Source organism: Coregonus lavaretus (genome assembly GCF_964263955.1).
Source record: "Coregonus lavaretus genome assembly, chromosome: 15".
Lineage (NCBI taxonomy): Eukaryota > Metazoa > Chordata > Actinopteri > Salmoniformes > Salmonidae > Coregonus > Coregonus lavaretus.
In genome coordinates, this window is record NC_140002.1 from 32,757,880 (window position 1) to 32,779,207 (window position 21,328).

Here is a 21,328-nt window from a genome sequence, read left to right on the forward strand (position 1 = left end):
TTACCTCCTCCCTATTTCACTTTGCCTCATGAAGTGAATGTTGTTGGCACTGTCCGAGAGCTCCAGGTACTGCTCCACGGGGAGGACGAAGTAGCCGTCGTAGCCGGGCACCTGTCCAGTGGAGAGCAGCTGCTGCCTCTCCCCCTCTGTCCAGAGCCTCGAGCCCTCCTCTCCTTCCTCCAGCCTCCTCTGCTCGATGACCCAGGCCTGCTCCACCGCCCTCTGCCGGGCCACCTCCAGCACATGCTCCCTCTCCTCCTCCTCTGTGGCCCCGTAGCGGATGTTGAAACACAGAGTCCCATGCTGCATCTGGATGTCAGCGAAGCGCCTAGTCCTCCCATCCACCACCGTCGTCATCTGGGACACGGTCACGTTGACGCCGTTCTCCAGGACGCGACCCGCTCCGGTGTGGCCAACCACTCCCAGGTCCCCCTCCAGCAGGCCGGGCTTGACGAAGTAGTGAGTGTCCAGACCGTCCACAGTGAAGTGCAGGCCGGAGAGGTAGAGCGCGTGGTTTAGGACTGCTGCCACACGCCGGCTGTCCTCGCTTGCAACACCAATGATTTCGGTGGTGACAACATTATCTCTGATGGCGAACTTGACACCCTTACCAAAGATGGAGGAGATGGCAGAGAAGCGGGGCCTCCGGCCATGCCACGCTCCCAGCTGACCACTCACCTTACTCATAGGCAGCCGGTCCAGAGAGATGAAGTTCTTTAGGTGTTTCTGCAGCTCACACTGGATACCCAACAGAACCTGTCAGACAAAAACACATGGGATGGTTATCTAATGATAATAAGGATTTTGAGGTCATCTAATATCTAAGGACCATACATGGCTGGAGATTAGGCTCTGTCAGACTGGGCCTAGTCTAGGTTTAGCTCACCTTGCTAGGGTCCCAGTCTTGTGTCTTGGTTTGAGTCTTCATCATTTCGTAGGTTTGCTCCATGCTCTCCACCTCCGGCTTGGGGTAACCAGGGACAACGTTGTGGAGCTGGAACCCAAACAGTTGCAACCAACTGCTGATGTCTGGAGACAGAAGGTATCGAGGAGTCAATGACAGGGCATTGGATTTGAGCTTTTGTCATGCAACACAATTGAAAGTCCTGTTTAAATATCTGTCTATATCTCCTAAGAAACATATAGTGGATCTCATCAACATTAGTCTTACCTGTAGTGAACTTGGTGACATCCTGTAACTCTGCAACAGGGTAGTTGTTTTTGAAGGAGTAGAGGTTGAAAGGCTTGGGGTTGATGCTGAGCTCCGTCCACAGGTTATGGTTGGGAGTGGTCCACCTCCCAGCCACAACATCATAGTCCCTTCTCCCCAGGTGGACCAGCTTGGTCAGCGCGTCATTGAGACCGCCCTGGAACCCGATGATCAGCTGAAAGGAGGGGTTTGAGTCTTGGTAGATGTCTCCGTAAGGGGTGTAGAGCATCTCCTTGACTATGTGTCCTTGGCTGCTGAAGATGGCCAGTGGCGTGCCAGAGTTATCACAGGCTACGTAGTACTCCTCCCCACTGCTCAGCTCCATGGCGATCAGGTGTCCCTGCAGGTCGTAGTAGAGCGAGGTGATCTCAGAGCTGGAGTGGTTGTACATGTGGGTCACCCTGGTGGGTTTGGTCAGGTCAGCATAGAAGAACTGCAGCTGCTGGCCGTCACTGGTCCTGCTGGCCACCCGCCTGCCCAGGCCATCATAGCGGTAGTGAACACTCCTCTCTGACACTTTGTCAAATGCTTTGGCAAGCAGCCCATTGGAGTTGTAATCAAACATGACATTGCCCCGCAGGCGAAGAAAGCCATCTTCATCCATTTTGTATTGAATTTCTCCGAGTCTTGTTATGCGGTCTCGTAAGTCGTAGCGTAGCGGCGTTAGTCTGGCACTGTTGCCATGACTCAGTAAATTAATGTTGCCGTTGAGGTCGTAACTATAGCGCCACTGTGGCCTATCATTCACCGACACAGCCTGGAGCTGACTATCAGCATCATACTCGTATGAGTAGCGTGTGATGTTGTTATCCACACCAATCCTGATGTCACAGATAGTGATGCGGCCCATGTTGTCATACTGCACTGTCATCCAGTAGGCAATAGACTTCAGGATCTCGTACTGGACCTCGATCACTTGTCCGTTGGCATTAAATATCTTAGTGTGCTTCATGATGTGTGTAGTGATCACTTGATTGAGGTCATAGTTTATGACACTGAATTTCCCAAACTGTTCAATCCTTCCCGATACATCAACATAACGGTAAAGGTCAATGGGAAGAGGGGTTTCATTGATCATGGCCTGCATACTGGTGACCCGGAAGTTATTATAGCTGTAGTCAAATCTGGCATTCACCAGGCCCTCCACACTAAACCTGTAGATCTGTCTCCCAACCAGAGGACCTGTGGGGAGAATAATTTGATAATGAAAGTTAGATTTGGATAGAAATGTCTAAACATTTGGGAGAATAATCATCATTTAATTATCCTTTAAAAAACAAGTCAGGCATAAATTAAACTTCATATCTGAGTTATTATAAAATACATGTTCATGACTCTAGCAGCTCTTCAAAGTTTGAAGCCATACCTATCATCAATAGCAGAGCAGAGATGCCTGAAGACTACTAATACTAATCCAGGTTATCAAACTGCTTTGTTCACACCCATATGGGTTACACATAGTATTTGTATGACTGCCTAGACTGAACTAACTAAAGCAGATTGAAATACATTTTAATTACTTCTGTCCTTAGGAGATGAATATTACATTGTGATAGTATTATGTGACTGCAAATTAAATTGGAGGCTGTTGACCTGTCATGCTTGAAATTGCAGATTGAATGGCAAAGCAATTGAATGGCAGTTAATTCATGTGGGTTTATTCATTCTCCCAGTCAGCTCTGTAAAGGCCTCTAACAACACGCTCAATACCTTAATTTGCCCTCAAACCTGCTCAGGAACTCACAGAGCAAAAAGGCAGAGAACCCACTAAAAGAACTGGCCTACAGTATGATACTTAGTGTAGGTGTGCAAAAGGTTAATTCATTTGTCATCTACACTACTGAAGTGATAAAGTGTGTAATATATATAATATCAAAGTAGTTGAAATATAAGCAATTTGTTTTAATGAAGGTATACATACACCACATGACCATAAGTATGTGGACACCTGATCGTCAAACATCTCATTCCAGAATCATGGGCAATAATATGAAGTTAGTTCCCCCTTTGCTGCTATAACAGCCTCCACTCTTCTGGGAAGGCTTTCCACTAGATGTTGGAACATTGCTGCAGGGAATTGCTTCCATTCAGCCACAAGCATTTGTGCGGTCGGGCACTGATGTGGTGCGATTAGGCCTGGCTCACAGTCAGCATTCCAATTCATCCCAAAGGTGTTCAATGGGGTTGAGGTCTGGGCTCTGTGCAGGCCAGTCAAGTTCTTCCACACCGATCTTGACAAACCATTTCTGTATGGACCTCACTTTGTGCACGGGGGCATTGGGCATTGTCATGCTGAAACAGGAAAGGGCCTTCCCCAAACTGTTGCCACAAAGTTGGAAGCACAGAATCGTCTAGAATGTCATTGTATGCTGTAGCATTAAGATTTGCCTTCACTGGAACTAAGGGGCCTAGCCCCAACCATGAAAAACAGCCCCAGACCATTATTCCTCCTGCACCAAACTTTACAGTTGGCACTATGCATTGGGGCAGGTAGCGTTCTCCTGGCATCCGCCAAACCTAGATTTGTCCGTGGGACAGCCAGATGGTGAAGCGTGATTCATCCCTCCAGAGAACGCGTTTCCACTGCTCCAGAGTCCAATGGCGGCAAGCTTTACACCACTCCAGCCGACGCTTGGCAAGCTCCCGACAAACAATTATTGTGCTGACTGATGTTTCATCCAGAGGTAGTTTGGAACTCGGTAGTGAGTGTTGCAACCGAGGACAGACGATTTTTACGTGCTACGTGCTTCAGCACTTGGCGGTCCCGTTCTGTGAGCTTGTGTGGCCTACCACTTCGCGGCTGAGCCGTTGTTGCTCCTAGAGGTTTCCACTTCACAATAACAGCACTTACAGTTGACCGGGGCAGCTCTAGCTGGGCAGAAATTTTACGAACTGACTTGTTGGAAAGGTGGCATCCTATGACGGTGCCACGTTGAAAGTCACTGAGCTCTTCAGTACAGGCCATTATACTGTCTATGGAGATTGCATGGCTGTGTGCTCGATTTTATACACCTGTCAGCAACGGGTGTGGCTGAAATAGCCGAATCCACTAATTTGAAGGGGTATCCACATACTTTTGGTGAACACCATATCAAAACCAGCCTGTAAATGTAGGAAAATAAAAATGAACTAAGAATGAAAGCTGCCCTTTCTAGCAATATATCCAGGCTCATCATTGAGCCAGCCAAATCAACCAGCCAGGCTATATATTCTCAAGGATTCTTATCCATGCTGTCATCTAACACCATCCCTCTCTCTCTGCTGCCCCTGATTGCTTATTTCAGCTTCAAATCAGACTTATTGTGGCCAGCCAGTGGAGGACCTGGGATGCTATTAAGAACATGTTCATGTCAATTCGTTAGGAGGAAATTGAGGTGGATTTGTGTAGGGGGCCTAGCATGGAGTCTGGGAGAGACCGGCAGAGTCTGGTGACCCCCAACAGCGAGACATGCATGTCTAAAAAAGACAGAATAAAAGTCTGTGAAGCAGAGGAAATTGCTCATCATTGCACAACAGCACTCCCAATCTCCATCTCTTCAGAATGGGTTCTGATTTGGTGCCTTATATAATCAGTGTGCCATTCCACATTGGCTTTATAGGGATTTCAAATCCCTACTGAGTTCTGGGGACATCCATGGATTTAGCTCCCAAAAATAGATTTACATTTGGTAGAATGAATAGGATATATAATTCTCATGGGTTAATTATTGGGGCCATATGCCAGAGGATATATTACAAGAGGTGCTAATAGTGTATTTCATGGTGGTATACTCAATCTCTCAAAGCAGACTTATATGGCAAACTTTAAGTCTAGTCTGACATAAAGCATTATCAGAATTTCTTATAGTGATTAAAGCTCACAATAAAGGATCATCTTCAGGTATGCCTCCTCATCTAATATAGTTTATATGGCTTATTGTCTTAAACTCCTGCAGAGGCACAACCATTTGTGGTTTTATTTCTTACATTAACCTGTCATAATACATTCCATTATAAAAATCAATAAGCTCCTTTATTGCATGCCATTAACTTTGAATCTATCTTATCATCATCTTGTTGTTTTGTGAGGGTCTTTATTACTGAAGTTTAACCGGCTTGTCTTTGTTTGTATAGTCAGTAAATGCTATTCCCCATCCAGTTAGCTAGAAGGTTGGTCTGTATTGTGGTACCTGTCTGTCTGTAGCGGATGGTGCACATGAAGCCCTGGTTCATGAGGTGGATGGTCTTCACCCCCCCGGAGGCCTCTTCGTAGGTGTAGGTGACCAGGGTGGTGTCGTACAGGATCTCTGCCAGGCGGGACTGGTGGGTGTAGCGGTAGAGGATACGGCGGCCCGTGCCCAGGTACAAAGTCTGGAGCAGGCGGCCATCATGGCTGTAGTCCTGGATCACAGAGGCTCCGCTGCTGTCTGGAGGGCTGTAGGTGTTCCTGTAGTAACCCACTGACAGCATGGACTGCAGGCTGTGACGCACCATACTAGGCATGGTCACAGACATCAGGTAGTCTGTGTGGTCATACTCAAAGGTGTACCGCCGCTGGCTGTGCAACAGCAGCATGACCGACTGCAGAACACACAAACAGAAGTAGATTAATACTCTGAACTACAGACTGCCACTTAATTCATGTCCATATAGAGAAAAAACAATTTGTTCTGGATCAATCACGTCTAGCAAATAACTGAATACCTTCTCCAGGAAAGTGTAGCTCCATATCTTCCCATTGGTCCATGTCCTGGAGACCACCCTCCCATTCTCATACTCCAGTTTCTCTGACCAGTTGCCCCTCTGGATGCTGGTCACCAGGCCCGCTGGAGAGTAGGTCACATTCACCTCATTGTACTTGCTGCTGGGAGACCAAACGATGGGACGACCCATCTGGTCATAGAGGATACGCAGGGTGAACTTGCGGTGGTCGTCATAGATCTTGCCTACTCGTGTGGCTTGGTTAAAGTCTATGGACAGCACATTTCTGTTGTGAGCCTGGGGATGGTGAGAGACAAGAATGATAGGTGAGTGAGGGGTACAGTTGTTCCTCCGAGTAACACAACTAGATCTGTTGACTGGAAAATGGTTATATCCCCAGAGATAAGAGTCATATGTTTCAAAAACAAATCTGTGATGCTGATTCGACACAGGGCTTTTAAAGACTTTAGTGTGATGGTAAATTAGCGTTTTCACTATCACTAGAAATAGAGATTCAGACAGGCAGTAATGGAGCTGAATGTTCCCTTTCTGCCTCAGCTCAAAGAAATGGGCCCTAAATGCTTTATTTCATTTCATCCTAATTGGTAGGAGGAATAAGTCAAACATTCTGCACCCTCTTTCCCTCATTATCATCCTTTCTATGAAGTCTGGGTTACAATTGATTTCCCAATTTCACTGTCTGAATCTAAAAATATTCCACTAAAAAGTTCTAGGGATCCATAATATTTGAGCAAGTCATGTCTACAGTTGTGGTCAAAAGTTTTGAGAATGACACAAGTATTGGTCTTCACAAAGTTTGCTGTTTCAGTGTTATGAGATATTTTTGTCAGATGTTACTATGGTATACTGAAGTATAATTACATCGACATTTTAGTCATTTATCAGACGCTCTTATCCAGATTTGTTTTCCATTTGTTTACAAGCATTCCATAAGTGTCAAAGGCTTTTATTGACAATTACATTTAGTTTATGCAAAGAGTCAATATTTGCAGTGTTGACCCTTCTTTTTCAAGACCTCTGTAACCCGCCCTGGCATGCTGTCAATTCACTTCTGGGCCACATCCTGACTGATGGCAGCCCATTCTTGCATAATCAATGCTTGGAGTTTGTCAGAATTTGTGGGTTTTTGTTTGTCCACCCGCCTCTTGAGGATCGACCACAAGTTCTCAATGGGATTAAGGTCTGGGGAGTTTCCTGGCCATGGACCCAAAATTTCGATGTTTTGTTCCCCGAGCCACTTAGTTATCACTTTTGCCTTATGGAAAGGTGCTCCATCATGCTGGAAAAGGCATTGGTCGTCACCAAACTGTTCTTGGATGGTTGGGAGAAGTTGCTCTCGGAGGATGTGTTGGTACCATTCTTTATTCATGGCTGTGTTCTTAGGCAAAATTGTGAGTGAGCCCACTCCCTTGGATGAGAAGCAATCCCACACATGAATGGTCTCAGGATGCTTTACTGTTGGCATGACACAGGACTGATGGTAGCGCTCACCTTGTCTTCTCCGGACAAGGTGTTTTACGGATGCCCCAAACAATCGGAAAGGGGATTCATCAGAGAAAATGACTTTACCCCAGTCCTCAGCAGTCCAATCCCTGTACCTTTTGCACAATATCAGTCTGTCCCTGATGTTTTTCCTGGAGAGAAGTGGCTTCTTTGCTGCCCTTCTTGACACCAGGCCATCCTACAAAAATCTTCGCCTCACTGTGTGTGCAGATGCACTCACACCTGCCTGCTGCCATTCCTGAGCAAGTTCTGCACTGGTGGTGCCCTGATCCCGCAGCTGAATCAACTTTAGGAGACGGTCCTGGCGCTTTCTTGGGCGCCCTGATGCCTTCTTCACAACAATTGAACCTCTCTCTTTGAAGTTCTTGATGATCCGATAAATGGTTGATTTAGGTGCAATCTTACTAGCAGCAATATCCTTGCCTGTGAAGCCCTTTTGTGCAAAGCAATGATGATGGCACGTGTTTCCTTGCAGGTAACCATGGTTAACAGAGGAAGGGCAATGATTTCAAGCACCACCCTCCTTTTAAAGCTTCCAGTTTGTTATTCTAACTCAATCAGCATGACAGAGTGATCTCCAGCCTTGTCCTCGTCAACACTCTCACCTGTGTTAACGAGAGAATCACTGACATGATGGCAGCTGGTCCTTTTGTGGCAGGGCTGAAATGCAGTGGAAATGTTTTTGGGGGATAAAGTTCATTTTCATGGCAAAGAGGGACTTTGCAATTAATTGCAATTCATCTGATCACTCTTCATGACATTCTGGAGTATATGCAAATTGACATCATCAAAACTGAGGCAGCAGACTTTGTGAAAATTAGTATTTGTGTCATTCTCAAAACTTTTGACCATTTTCACATTTTGTTGGGTTACAGCCTGAATTTAAAATTGATTAAATGTATTTTTCTGTCATTTTCTTACACACAATACCCCATAATGTCAAAGTTGAATGATGTTTTTTGAAATTTTTACAAATTAATTACAAATGAAAGGCTGAAATGTCTTCAGTCAATAAGTATTGAACCCCGTTGTTATGGCAAGCCTAAATAAGTTCAGAAGTAATAAGTTGCATGTACTCACTCTGTTGTGCAATAATAGTGTTTAACATTATTTTGGAATGATTACCTCATCTCTGTACCCCACACATACAATTATCTGTAAGGTCCCTCAGTCGAGCAGTGAATTTCAACCACAGATTCAACACAAAGACCAGGTTTTTCAATGCTTCGCAAAGAAGGGCACCTATTGGTAGATTGGTAAAAATCTAAATAAAGCTGACATTGTATATCCCTTTGAGCATTTTTTTTTTTTTTTTGCATGCTGAAGCTATTAATTACACTTTGCATGGTGTATCAATACACCCAGTCACAACAAAGATACAGGCATCCTTCCTAACTCAGTTGCCGGAGAGGAAGAAACCGCTCAGGGATTTCACCAAGAGGCCAATGGTGACTTTAAAAGAGTTACAGGGTTTATTGGCTGTGATTGGAGAAAACTGAGGATGGATCAACAACATTATAGTTACTCCACAATACTAACCTAATTGACAGAGTGAAACGCAGGAAGCCTGTACAGAAGAAAAATATGCCAAAACATGCATCCTGTTTGCAACAAGGCACTAAAGTAAAACTGCAAATATTGTGGCAAATAAATGAACTTTATGCCCTGAATACAAAGCATTATGTTTGGGGCAAATCCAAAACAACACATCACTGAGTACCACTCTTCATATTTTCAAGCATGGTGGTGGCTGCATCATGATATGGGTATGCTTGTCATCGGCAAGGACTAGGGAGTTTTTTAGGATAAAAAGACAAACGGAATAGAGCTAAGCACAGGAAAAATCACAGAGGAAAGCCTGGTTCAGTCTGCTTTCCAAATTCACCTTTCAGCAGGACAAATATACACTGGAGTTGCGTACCATGATGACATTGAATGTTCCTGAGTGGCCTAGTTAAAGTTTTGACTTAAATCGGCTTCAAAATCTATACCAAGACTTAAATGGCTGTCTAGCAATGATCAACAACCAACTTGACAGAGCTTGAAGAATTGTAAAAATAATCATGTGCAAATATTGTACAATCCAGGTATACAAAGCTCTTAGAGACTTACCCAGAAAGACTCACAGCTGTAATCACTCCCAAATGTGCTCCTACAAAGTATTGACTCAGGGATGTGAATACTTATGTAAATTAGATATTTCTGTATTTCATTTGCAATAGATTTGCAAAAATTTGTTTTCACTTTGTCATTATGGGGCATTGTGTGTAGATGGGTGAGAAAATAAATATTTTTAATACATTTTGAATTCAGGCTGTAACGCAACAAAATATTGAATAAGTCAAGGGGTATGAATACTTTCTGAAAGCACTGTATATCTTCCATTTACCATGACCTACAGTCTTATGGAAGAGTCATGAAACTCCCGTAGGGAGACAATAGGTCTGTTGTACTGTAACATTCCTCCCACACACAACATATGGTGAGGGGTATTGTGCTCACACTGTCCATTCTGTCTCTTCCTTACCCTGAGCCTGCGTTCGTAGGCCGTGTAGTTCCCTTTAGCCTGGTCTCTTCTCTGTCTCCACTCGATGACGCTGTGAGCATGCTCGCCCGGCAGGGTGATGTTACACTTGCCCACCGTGGGGTTGACCACGCCCGCCGAGATGTGGGGTTCCGTGTTCAGGGTCACCTCCATGCCGCTGGCAAACGTCACCCACAGAGAGCCGTCCGAACTCACACGGTATGTGTTTTGAGCATGCTCTGTGTGGGGACATGGGACAGAGTAACAGAGAGAGAGTGAGTGAGTGAGAGCGAGATTAATTTATGCAGTATTACAACAGGGACAGCCAACTCATACTGCGACAGAAGACTGGTTCAACTGTAGGCACATACTCTATATGGCAGCAGTCAGGGGGAAAAGTATTATAATTACAGACTGACTGTTGAATATGCATATGGATTGCAGTAATACCACTGTGTTATCTCTTCAATAAAAGGCAGGATTAATGTTATCCACCGCTTTTATTGAAGAGATAACAGAATCGTATATTATTGCAGGTGCCATGTGACATTACATTGGTATCCCCTTGAGTCACTGTATTTCTACAAACCACACTTGTGTGTCTATGTGAGAACAGAGGTGTGACCGTGTGAAAGGAAATTATGTGACATGATTTAAACTCAGCTCTCAGCAGCTCTCTTACTTCTCTCTTCTTTGCTGTTTATAGGAAAGTGTTTACTTCCTCACCAACTCTTCACACCTTTGTCAGACCTGTCATCTAATTTTTATTTAAATGCTCTATAAAATAGCTGTTGGGCCGTCATTAAAATTGTTCACCTCGTAAAGACATGAATGTGAACAATGTGTTAAGGAGACCGAAATTACTTAGATATAGAGAGGAATGCATTTGCTTCATCATTGCTGGTGACATCCCTGACTTCACATGGCCTCTCCCCAGTGACAGCGCGGCATGATAATGAAAAAAACGAAGAGATGAGAAACTGATTGGAAACCTTACTACTACCTTGGCGTAATGTATAGATAGTGCTGGCAGCAGAGAAGTTTGTGGCTGTGATGAATTTCTCCCGATTTGAAGTGTCTGCTTCCACCCGCACTGATTTCTCCATATTGCCGTGGAAACTGCTGACCTCTCCCGTTGGCAAGGTGACATTGATGAGATGACCATCAGAATTATACCTGGTCAAGGACACACCCAGTCATATAACATCCTACCAATGTCTGAAGTGTGGGTCTTAAAATATTGTGACAAGCTTGTATAGTAAAATGGTAAATGTTTCAGTGGATTCCAGAATATTCCCATTTTGGAAGGAGCTGAGCGCCTTCCTGTAGTTTCCTAGTTTCACCACTGGGTGACAGTATAACAATGCTGCTGGAACAAAGGAGCCAATGAGGTATGACCTCCAACAGCAGTCACCGCAGGACACTGAGGACAATATAAGAATGGAGTTTGAGTGGATTTAGGCTTTTTCACAGGGACACAATAAAGGGGAGGTTGTATTGCCGATCAAACTAAATTAAAGGGAGGAATATAAAGACGCAGTGAAAAGGATTCTTTGCCCCTGACATCCGAACACATTTTCAACCCAAAGCGCCCCTGAACAAATCCCTCAAAATGCCTACGCAAACATTTTATATAATCACACTATTCCCACTTCTCTTTCAGGCTTTGATTCACCAACAAAAAGAAGATAATTTCCGCAGGCCAGCCTGTGGAATTGCCCCAATTAGAGAAAAACATAATTTAGGAAATAATCTTCTATTAGAAAATCCATTTATATTTCCTTTTTTCTGACAATCTAATTTATATACCTTTCAAATTTCACACATTCCAAACTCTCTCTGAAAAACTGCAATACTGCAGCAAAATGTTACTGTATAATGGGAGTGTAGGTGGTGAAGCTCTTACAGCATCACATAGAGGCAGACAGGAACAAGACTACGGCTATGATATGAAGGGTGCTAATAGAGTATATTCTTAAGCATAATTGTCATTGACGTCAATAGACAGACAGGAAGGAGTGCTGCGGGATACTCACTCATAGACCGTTGTCCAGGCAATCTCATTGCTCATGGTTGCCAGGAGACCTGAGTTGCCATGGTAGCTGATCTGCGCTAGGTCATGCGCCAGGGCGGAGACTTTCTTTAGGACGCCCCCGTTGCTGATAGTGAGCCAATATACCTGACCCCCGGGCACCAGCAGCCAGAGGGGCACGCCGTTGGCATCACGGCGCACGTGGACCGCGGTGTCGTCGCTGGAGACCACGGCACTCACATCTCCCTCTCCTGAGTAGGTGAAGTTATAGATGTAGTCCCCGGTGACCAGGCTGCGGGTGTGGAGGTGGGTGCCGTTGACACTGAACAGATAGAGCTCCTGGTCCACCACAGAGATGATCTCATACATGCTGTTCTGGTTGAGCTGGGGCCTGTTGGGGGACAGGGCCCTGATACGGATGTTCCCCAGGTCTGAGATGTACAGAGTCCCGTTAGGGGAAACAGCCAGGGAGGACGGAGCCTTCAGTTTGGCATCACGGGCATATCCACCATCGCCTGTGGGAACAGGACAATGCAGAGATTGAACACTCAACCAGCTAAGGTAGAATACATTGAAAAACTATTTATGTATTTATACTTTACTGAATAATAATGTGGTGTTTGACAAGTTGCGATGTCAAATAAAATTGATATGAATAATACAACATCGTAGACAAACTGAGGAGTGTTGACTGAAAGGAAAATAAACTTGCTGTTCATCCCAGCCCTCTAATGAGCCATTTCACACATTAAAGTGTGTTTGTTTTGTCAAGCTAGACTGATGCAACCATAAACATCATGCGGGCGGGTTACAATAGTTCCAAATCATTGCTTCAGAGCATGTCCATCCAGAGAGCCTCTCCGCAGGCCTCTGATAGACTGCTGAAGTTAGTCTGAGGCATGATGGCGTTCACAGCAGGGGACCCACCGGAGAAGCAGTCACAGTTGGGGTCGATCTTGCAGTCACACTCTGTGGGTGCCCCGGCCACCACAGAAATCTCCCCGTTCGTGGTGACCTGCTGGATGCGGTTGATCTTCCTCTCGTCCGTCTCGGCGATGTAGAGTGTGCCCTGGTGGGAAACTGCGATGGCCTTGGCTGCCTCCAGGGTGGAGTGGACGGCTGCCTTGCTGACCAGGTAGTGGTCGATCCCAGGGACCTGGCAGTGGATGGGCCGGCCCGCCACGATCCTCACCTGGCTACTCTCTGACACCTGGATCACTATGTTGTTGTCCAGAATGTACAGGGAGTTGTCCATGGGGTTGACAGCCAGGTAGGTGGGCCATTCTAGACGAACCTAGAGCAGGGAAAACACAGTTTAACAAGCGTAAATAGATGAGTGCCACAAAGTTTCTCCTGAAACATTTCCTTTACAGTTTTTCCACTGTCTTTGATTATCTAAATTGCATTATATTGTAATGAATATGCAATGTTATGTAAAACAAGTAGTAAGAATAGCACATACAGTGCTTTCAGAAAGTATTCACACACCTTTTTCCACATTTTGTTGTGTTACAAAGTGAGGTTAAAATTGATTTAATTGTCCATTTTTGTCAACGATCTACACAAAATACTCTGTAATGTCGACGTGGAAGAAAAATTCTAAAATTTGTAAAATATTTATAAAAATCTTGATTAGATAAGTATTCAACCCCCTGAGTCAATACATGTTAGAATCACCTTTGGCAGCGATTACAGCTGTGAGTTTTTCTGGGTCTCTAAGTCTCTAAGAGCTTTCCACACCTGGATTGTGCAACATTTGCACATTATTCTTTCAAAATTCTTCAAACTGTCAAATTGGTTGTTGGTCATTGCTATACAACCATTTCCAGGTCTTGCCATAGACTTGTAAGCAGATTTAAGTCAAAACTGTAACTCGGCCACTCAGGAACATTCACTGTCTTCTTGGTAACCAACTCCAGTGTAGATTTGGCCTTGTGTTTTAGGTTATTGTCCTGCTGAAAGGTGAATTAATCTCCCAGTGTCTGGTGGAAAGCAGACTGAACCAGGTTTTCCTCTAGGATTTTGCCTGTGCTTAGCTCCATTCCTTTTCATTTTTATCCCGAAAAACTCCCCAGTCCTTAACGATTACAAGCATACCCATAACATGATACAGCCACCACTAGGCTTAAAAATATGGAGAGTGGTACTCAGTAATGTGTTGCATTGGATTTGCCCCAAACATAATGCTTTGTATTCAGGACAAAAAGTTCATTGCTTTGCCACATTTTTTACAGTATTACTTTAATGCCTTGTTGCAAACAGGATGCATGTTTTGGAATATTTTTATTTTATACAGGCTACCTTCGTTTCACTCTGTCAATTAGGTTAGTATTGTTGAGTAACTACAATGTTGTTAAGCCATCCTCAGTTAACTCCTATCACAGTCATTAAATTCTGCAACCTTTTTAAAGTCACCATTGGCCTCATTGTGAAATCCCTTAGCGGTTTCTTTCCTCTCCGGCAACTGAGTTAGGAAGGATGCTTGTATCTTTGTAGTGACTGGGTGTATTGATACACCATCCAAAGTGTAATTAATAACGTCACCATGCTCAAAGGGATATTCAATGTCTGCTTTTTTTTATTTTACCCATTTACCAATAGGTGCCCTTCTTTTCAAGGCATTGGAAAACTTCCCTGGTCTTACGGATAATTGTATGTGTGGGGTACAGAGATGAGGTAGTCATTCAAAAATCATGTTAAACACTATTATTGCACACAGAGTGAGAATGTGACTTGTTATTTAGGCTTGCCATAACAAAGGGAATACTTATTTTTCATTTTTTAAATTATTTTGCAAACATTTCGAAAAGCATAATTCCACTTTGGCATTATGGGGTATTGTGTGTAGGCCAGTGACAATTTAATCCATTTAAAATTCAGGCTGTAACACAACAAAATGTGGAAAAAGTCTAGGGGTGTGAGCTCTTTCTGAAGGCACTGTACACTGTGTAGAATTCTTGGGCATAGTCTGTCAGTGTCATACATTCAGCAATGTCAAGTAGGCAATTTGAAAAAGAGGACATATTGTGAATGCCATATAATAGCATGTGACTATTGTATAATTGTACAAGTGGTAATGTAACTGTAAGGTCATTTTTGTACATGTGCTCACACTGTGTTCCCCTGAGACTCAGCTAAGGACACACATTTGAAATAAAAAGCTCCATGGTACAGTTCACTAAGTGTGAGTGGGATCCTTAAGGGTGCCGGACAGTCCTAATAAAGAAATGTGCCCATATAATCACCCCTGTGTTTAATCGGATCATGAAAAACCATTCTTCCACCAGAAATAATGGGTGGTAAGTGTTCCTGCAAAATAGAGGTGAATGATTCAGATTGGTGGAGGATAAAATTAGTTGCCATCTCACCTTCAAGCACTCTGAGATGATCTGATGAAAGGGGTTGTATAAATGCAAGTCAATTGTGCGTGAATGAAAGGAATCCGTTCAGGAATAATTAGACACTTCTCTACACTGGTAACAAAATATACTGACAGCATAGTATCCACGCATTCAAATTGGAGGTGAGTTTTCCCACTGCAGCCATCGTTTCAAAGCACATCTGTGTTGTGAGAGAAGCCTGGCAGCTCAGTGTCGAAAAACAGACCCCCTCCCCCCCAAAAAGAACGCTAATTGACATCATGCATTTTTCTCTCCTGCGTTTGAAAAAGCAAAATCAATGCAACCTGCTCCACTTAAAAACTGTGATATGCTTGCATTTTGTTTGCCTGAAAATCTGGAATGGTGTGATAGGCTCTGTCACATATAATATGCTATCACTGAACTTTTCCATTATTTAAATTAACTTTGTACCCACACAATGCTAATCTGTTTGCAGTGACTCAATACAACTCTCTCCTAACACTTATAAATAAAGTGCTTTATTATTCACTTGCAGGGGTCTCATTTGCTAGGGGATTGGAACCAGAGAGCTATACCTTATTGCACCGTAAAAGCCTGGAGTATTGGACTCCCTTTGTTTCTTAGATCTCTCCAGCCTTCTATTGTTTTCAGAATGGCTTGGGGGAGAAACACATTGCTCTTGAGATGAGACAGTGTTTCTCTTCCAGTGTGATTCAACAACTAAATAACTCTAATTTGCCTCCTGCACAGAAATCAGCTTTGGTCCAATCTGGGGACACAGTTTAAATTGTTTGTTGGGCTGTGCATGCTGAGAGGCCTTAGGCTTTACACACACACAACAAATATGCATGGATAATTCTGGAGAAAAGGGAATACCATTGCCAAACCTATATATAAACCACCACTACACATCATATTCAAAATGGCCAACACACTGCAATACTGGCCATTACTGTGATTAGAGGCCGTGGTCTGATAGTTTGGACATCTGATTGTATTACAGTAGAACATCAAGCTTTGCATGTGAGATACCCGAGGAGGAGGGAGAGAGTCAACTTGCAAATTAGCATCTTGAGGATGAAGTTGCTTGAAATCACTCCACTGCATAATACATCAGCATAAAAGGCCTCATTCAGAAAACCAACAAAAGGAATTGTCAGAAAATGAAAGACAGGAACGCAAAGCCTGAAACATGGACAGTAAAAAGAATATCTGTATGCAAGATATCCTCCGAATTTCAAGCATTTCATTTAATGCTTCGTTATGCTGCTTCTCAAATGTCAAATGTCTATGGGAATAATAGGGAGTGTCAATGACCGGCTTATTGTGATGCAAAATAGGGTTTCTTTCTCACAAGCATACAGTATCCTCCTATATGAAGGTTTAATTGAGACGGTACAGTATGCAATGTCCCTGTTGCCTCTCTCTACAGCGTCACAATCTCAGCCTCAGAACATGCAAATGCTCTGGAGGAAACCCACACCCATTATGATCTAATATAGTTATGTCGCTTTTCATGAGCGTTTTAATGGGTTCATCAGCACGTGATCCAGCCCAGTGATGCGCATGGATAATCATTCTACAGGAGTAAATCTGGTCATAAGAGGAGAATTGCGCGCTTCTTATGTGATAAGCCCTTATGGGGGCACAGCAGTTAATTTCCCTGTTCCCTTTCAGAGCTGTGCAACCCACTCAGATGTGGGTCAATGTGCTGTGTTGCTGTGAAGAAGAGAGATAGAGAAAGAGTAGAGAGAGCGATAGAGAAAGAGTAGAGAGAGAGATAGAGAAAGATTAAAGAGAGAAAGAGTAGAGAGAGAGATAGAGAAAGAGTAGAGAGAGAGATAGAGAAAGAGTAGAGAGAGTGATAGAGAAAGAGTAGAGAGAGAGATAGAGAAAGATTAAAGAGAGAAAGAGTAGAGAGAGAGATAGAGAAAGAGTAAAGAGAGAGATAGAGAAAGAGTAGAGAGAGAGATAGAGAAAGATTAGAGAAAGAGTAGAGAGAGAGATAGAGAAAGGCAGAGAGAGAGTGGTACACTCTTAGAAAAGAAGGTGCTATCTAGAACCTAAAAGGGTTCTTTGGATGTCCCCATAGGAGAACCCTTTGAAGAACTTGTTTTGGTTCTAAGAAGAACCCTTTTGGTTCCAGGTAGAACCCTTTTCAGTTCCATGTAGAACCCTTTCCACAGAGGGTTCTACATGAAACCCAAAAGGGATTTACCTGGAAACAAAAAGGGTTCTCCTATGGGGACAGCTGAAGAATCCTTCTGGAACCCTTTTTCCTAAGAGTGTAGAGGGAGAGGGGTAGAGAGATAAAGAGAGAGAGTCTGTAGAGAGAGCGTGACTGTAGGGCATATCTCTGCAGTCCTCTCTGAAGGTTAGCCAGCCTCAGCATTTTTACAACTTTTGGTGAGAACTTAATAAGGTGGTTTCCTATGGCAAGGTCCGGGGGGCTGAGAATAATTGCTCTCTGAGTCAGGGTGCATCCCGTGCCGGTCTGGGCCTCAGCTGCCCGTGAGAGCAGGGACAGAAGCAAGAATATAATTCACCATTGAGAGGGAGCATTCAGCCGCTGAGGCCAGTTAATCATGGCGGGAACGTCTCAAAGGAAATGTCCTCGATATCAGGCCTCTCCATTTTTATAGGTCAGATAGATATAAGATCTGTCTTTTTATTTTTTAAACCTCTTGGACGTTAAAGTCTAATTGCTGATGACTAATATCAGTTTTAATGCTTTGATGACTGATTGATGACTTAACTTTGTTACATGTGACTTATTGATGACTTAACTGTGTTAGTTATTGATGACTTAACTGTGTTACTTATAGATTACTTTACTATGTTACTTATTGATGACTTAACTGTGTTACTTATAGATGACTGCATATAGGTTAAAAGGGAATTGTTGCATGATAAGATCCTTGGAACTAAATGAGGATATACATCTTAGATAAGGGGTATGGAATAGCTTTTGAAATACCATTCTGTCTGTTAAGTCTACCAGTACTGCTCTATGGAAACGTTGGGCTTGGAAAACCTGACATTCCTAGCTGTGTGTGTGTGTGTGTGTGTGTGTGTGTGTGTGTGTGTGTGTGTGTGTGTGTATGGGCCGTCTAGCCATCTCACCTGTGAAATATCCATGCGGGCGTCACAGCTTAACGGCTGAGTGGACATCAAGCCGTTGGAACCAATGACAGTTGATATCATTCCTTTCCCATTGATCTTGCGAATCATGGTTCCATCAACAAAGTAGACGAATCCTTGCTTGTCCACTGCAATCCCTGTTGAAGGTAAAGGAGAGACAATTCATTACTGCACAGCTCAGTATCAAAGAAACAGCAGTAACACTTTGTTTGAATGTTGAGTTAGATGTCTAAACAAGGTTGTCATAGAGTAGATGTGATTATTATGACTATTATGAGCTTGAAATTACATTAATCAGACTTGGTCATTATGGAAGAGACCAGTCATGTGACACAGGCTGTTTATGACAATCATATAGGTATATTATTACTGAACTACCTTTAAAGGAAGATAATGAAATGCTGTATGTCATCTTAACACTCTCATTCATTCCTTATTGGACAATACACATATATTGTAGCCATATTAGACCAGGGTTTCCCAAACTCGGTCCTTGGTTTTTGCCCTAGCACTACACAGCTGATTCAAATAATCAAAGCTTGATGATTAGTTGCTTATTTGAATCAGCTGTGTAGTGCTAGGGCAAAAACCAAAACGTGCACCCAGGGGGGACCCAGGACTGAGTTTGGGAAACCCTACATTAGACAACATTAGAGTCTGAAGCATGTTTGTTCAAAAATAGTGTATTATGTACTAAAATCCTTCAAAGAGCAGCGAGACAAAGACTGTTTTGAATCAGAGCCCCCATTAAGGAGTACCAGATTGCAGCAGCAGTCTATTCGTTCTCTCATCACATTGTTGTGGTGAGCAGTCTGGCTCCATGGTTGAGTGAGGAGCATGCGACTACTTTTATCCCCGTCATCAGCCCCCTTCTCCCCACAGAGATGTGTGCTGCATGATAATATAGCCAATTCATTTAATGAAATGTCTGGGTATTATCTGATGAGATTTGCACTGCAAGTTGGGAGACTCTAGAGCTCATAACGCAATGCAGATTCCAGATCGCATGCTGCTGGCTGTCCCGTTTCTCCAACACTCTCCAATCCCAATGAATGAAGCAGCTTTAATCGTCTTAGAGGAGCTTACATCCTTAACACCAATTCTGACATTTCAGTTTGAAAAAGGTTCAAGGGAATGATTTGGCTAGTTGCAGCATGCATTGAGCAGCATCCTCTTATTGTGTTCATTGAAAAAGATGACAAAATAGTCAACACAGCAACAGTGGATGAGAGACTACAGAGTCCCTTCTCTGCGAATGAAAAGATGTGGTCCGAGTAAAATGTTAATAGATAGAAGTATACGCTTTTGATGTTTCAAAGGGTGTTATGAATCTAACGTTTTTAACACACTGATCATTGACCAAAAAAAAGAACTTTGTTCTTTGCCATAACGACTGCCTGATATAAATATAGTACATATACTATGTAGGTTTTCAACTAAGACCGTCGACGTAGGCTTGGGAGCTGAGAAGAACAGCTGTGTGACATTCAACTGTGGAATTACACACCAGCATAATGTTTGTGCATTTCATGTGTATCAGGAACGCACAATTCTGAGGTACAGCGCAGTAAATGGATTGCCATGGCATGGAGAGGCCTTGGAAAGCCTATAGAATGGACTTCTTTACTTTGTCCGTGTGAACAATCAGACTACACAATTCTGCCAGCACACCGTTGCCTCGCTTTGTCCCCCCCCCAGTTTTATCATTGGAATGTGATACAAAACGAAGCAACGGTGTGCTTTAGGACCATGCGGACGCTTCCGAGCAGTCGGGTAGGGTGTTTGCAGTGTTTATCTGACTGGATAAAAAATAAAATAATAATGTCCCCCCCACTTCTAAAACCAAATGTGCGCCCCTGCTTGTACCGCTCAAGGTCAGGTAGAGATATACTGTTTGAGGCTGAATGGCATCATGTTGGCTGCTTCTCTGGCACTAGCCTTGAACCTATTGGCTTTGTGTCCATGTCCACACAGTGATTATATCAGGGCTGGCCAGCCAACTCCTCTAGGAGCGCTGTCTGTCTGTCTGCTGCCAGTTATCTCTCACTCAGACACTGGTCAGGGCCTGAGAAACCAGGAGAGTAGACTCACTCCTCTGACCAATCAATGATGAAACCAATCAATTAATAGTGATTTATTTCAACATAGTGTACATAAGATGATACTGAGATCCTACAGATACCGTGTGTGGTTAAGCTTTCCTGGAAAATCTTAATAATCTATTTGAGCAGTCTGAATGAACTCTGCACATGACAACATTATATCCTCGAATATGCAATGATTGGTAGGCTAATTTAGTTTAAGACAGAGATAATGCAAAATATATTTTTTTACTGATTACCAGACATGTTCCCATGATATAGAACTCCAAATGCATAATTTGAAAAACAAAAACATACATTTCAACCGGAATACTCACACGTTCGAACAACATATCCTACCAACGGGACATTAAAAACTGTAATATCTTATGTTTCACGGAGTCGTGGCTGAACGACAACAATGATAACATTCAGCTAGCAGGCTATACGCTACATCGGCAGGACAGAACGGCCGACTCCGGTAAGACAAGGGGTGGGGGTCTGTGTATATTTGTAAACAACAGCTGGTGCACAAAATCAAATACTAAGGAAGTCTCGAGGTTTTGCTCGCCTGAGGTAGAGTATCTTATGATAAGCTGTAGACCACACTATTTACCAAGATAGCTGTAGACCACACTATTTACCTTTTCATAGCTGTCTATTTACCACCACAAACCAATGCTGGCATTAAGATTGCACTGAATGAGTTGTACAAGGCCATTAATCAACAGGAAAACGCTCATCCAGATGCAGCGCTCCTAGTGGCCGGGGACT

General features: G+C 43.4%; 1 protein-coding gene across 1 annotated transcript in view; it reads right to left on the reverse strand.

The window, feature by feature from the left end:
* LOC311142923 (teneurin-1-like) overlaps nucleotides 1–21,328 on the reverse strand; it is a gene marked incomplete at both ends in the record, with an annotated part of 157,136 nt that continues 135,808 nt past the window's right edge. The window contains 10 exons of the mRNA XM_084178669.1: nucleotides 1–756; nucleotides 887–1,029; nucleotides 1,172–2,392; nucleotides 5,380–5,770; nucleotides 5,894–6,187; nucleotides 9,942–10,177; nucleotides 10,942–11,114; nucleotides 11,975–12,485; nucleotides 12,898–13,264; nucleotides 18,456–18,610. Coding sequence (XP_084034795.1) covers nucleotides 1–756; nucleotides 887–1,029; nucleotides 1,172–2,392; nucleotides 5,380–5,770; nucleotides 5,894–6,187; nucleotides 9,942–10,177; nucleotides 10,942–11,114; nucleotides 11,975–12,485; nucleotides 12,898–13,264; nucleotides 18,456–18,610 — 4,247 coding nt within the window. The remainder of the gene's footprint in view (nucleotides 757–886; nucleotides 1,030–1,171; nucleotides 2,393–5,379; nucleotides 5,771–5,893; nucleotides 6,188–9,941; nucleotides 10,178–10,941; nucleotides 11,115–11,974; nucleotides 12,486–12,897; nucleotides 13,265–18,455; nucleotides 18,611–21,328) is intronic.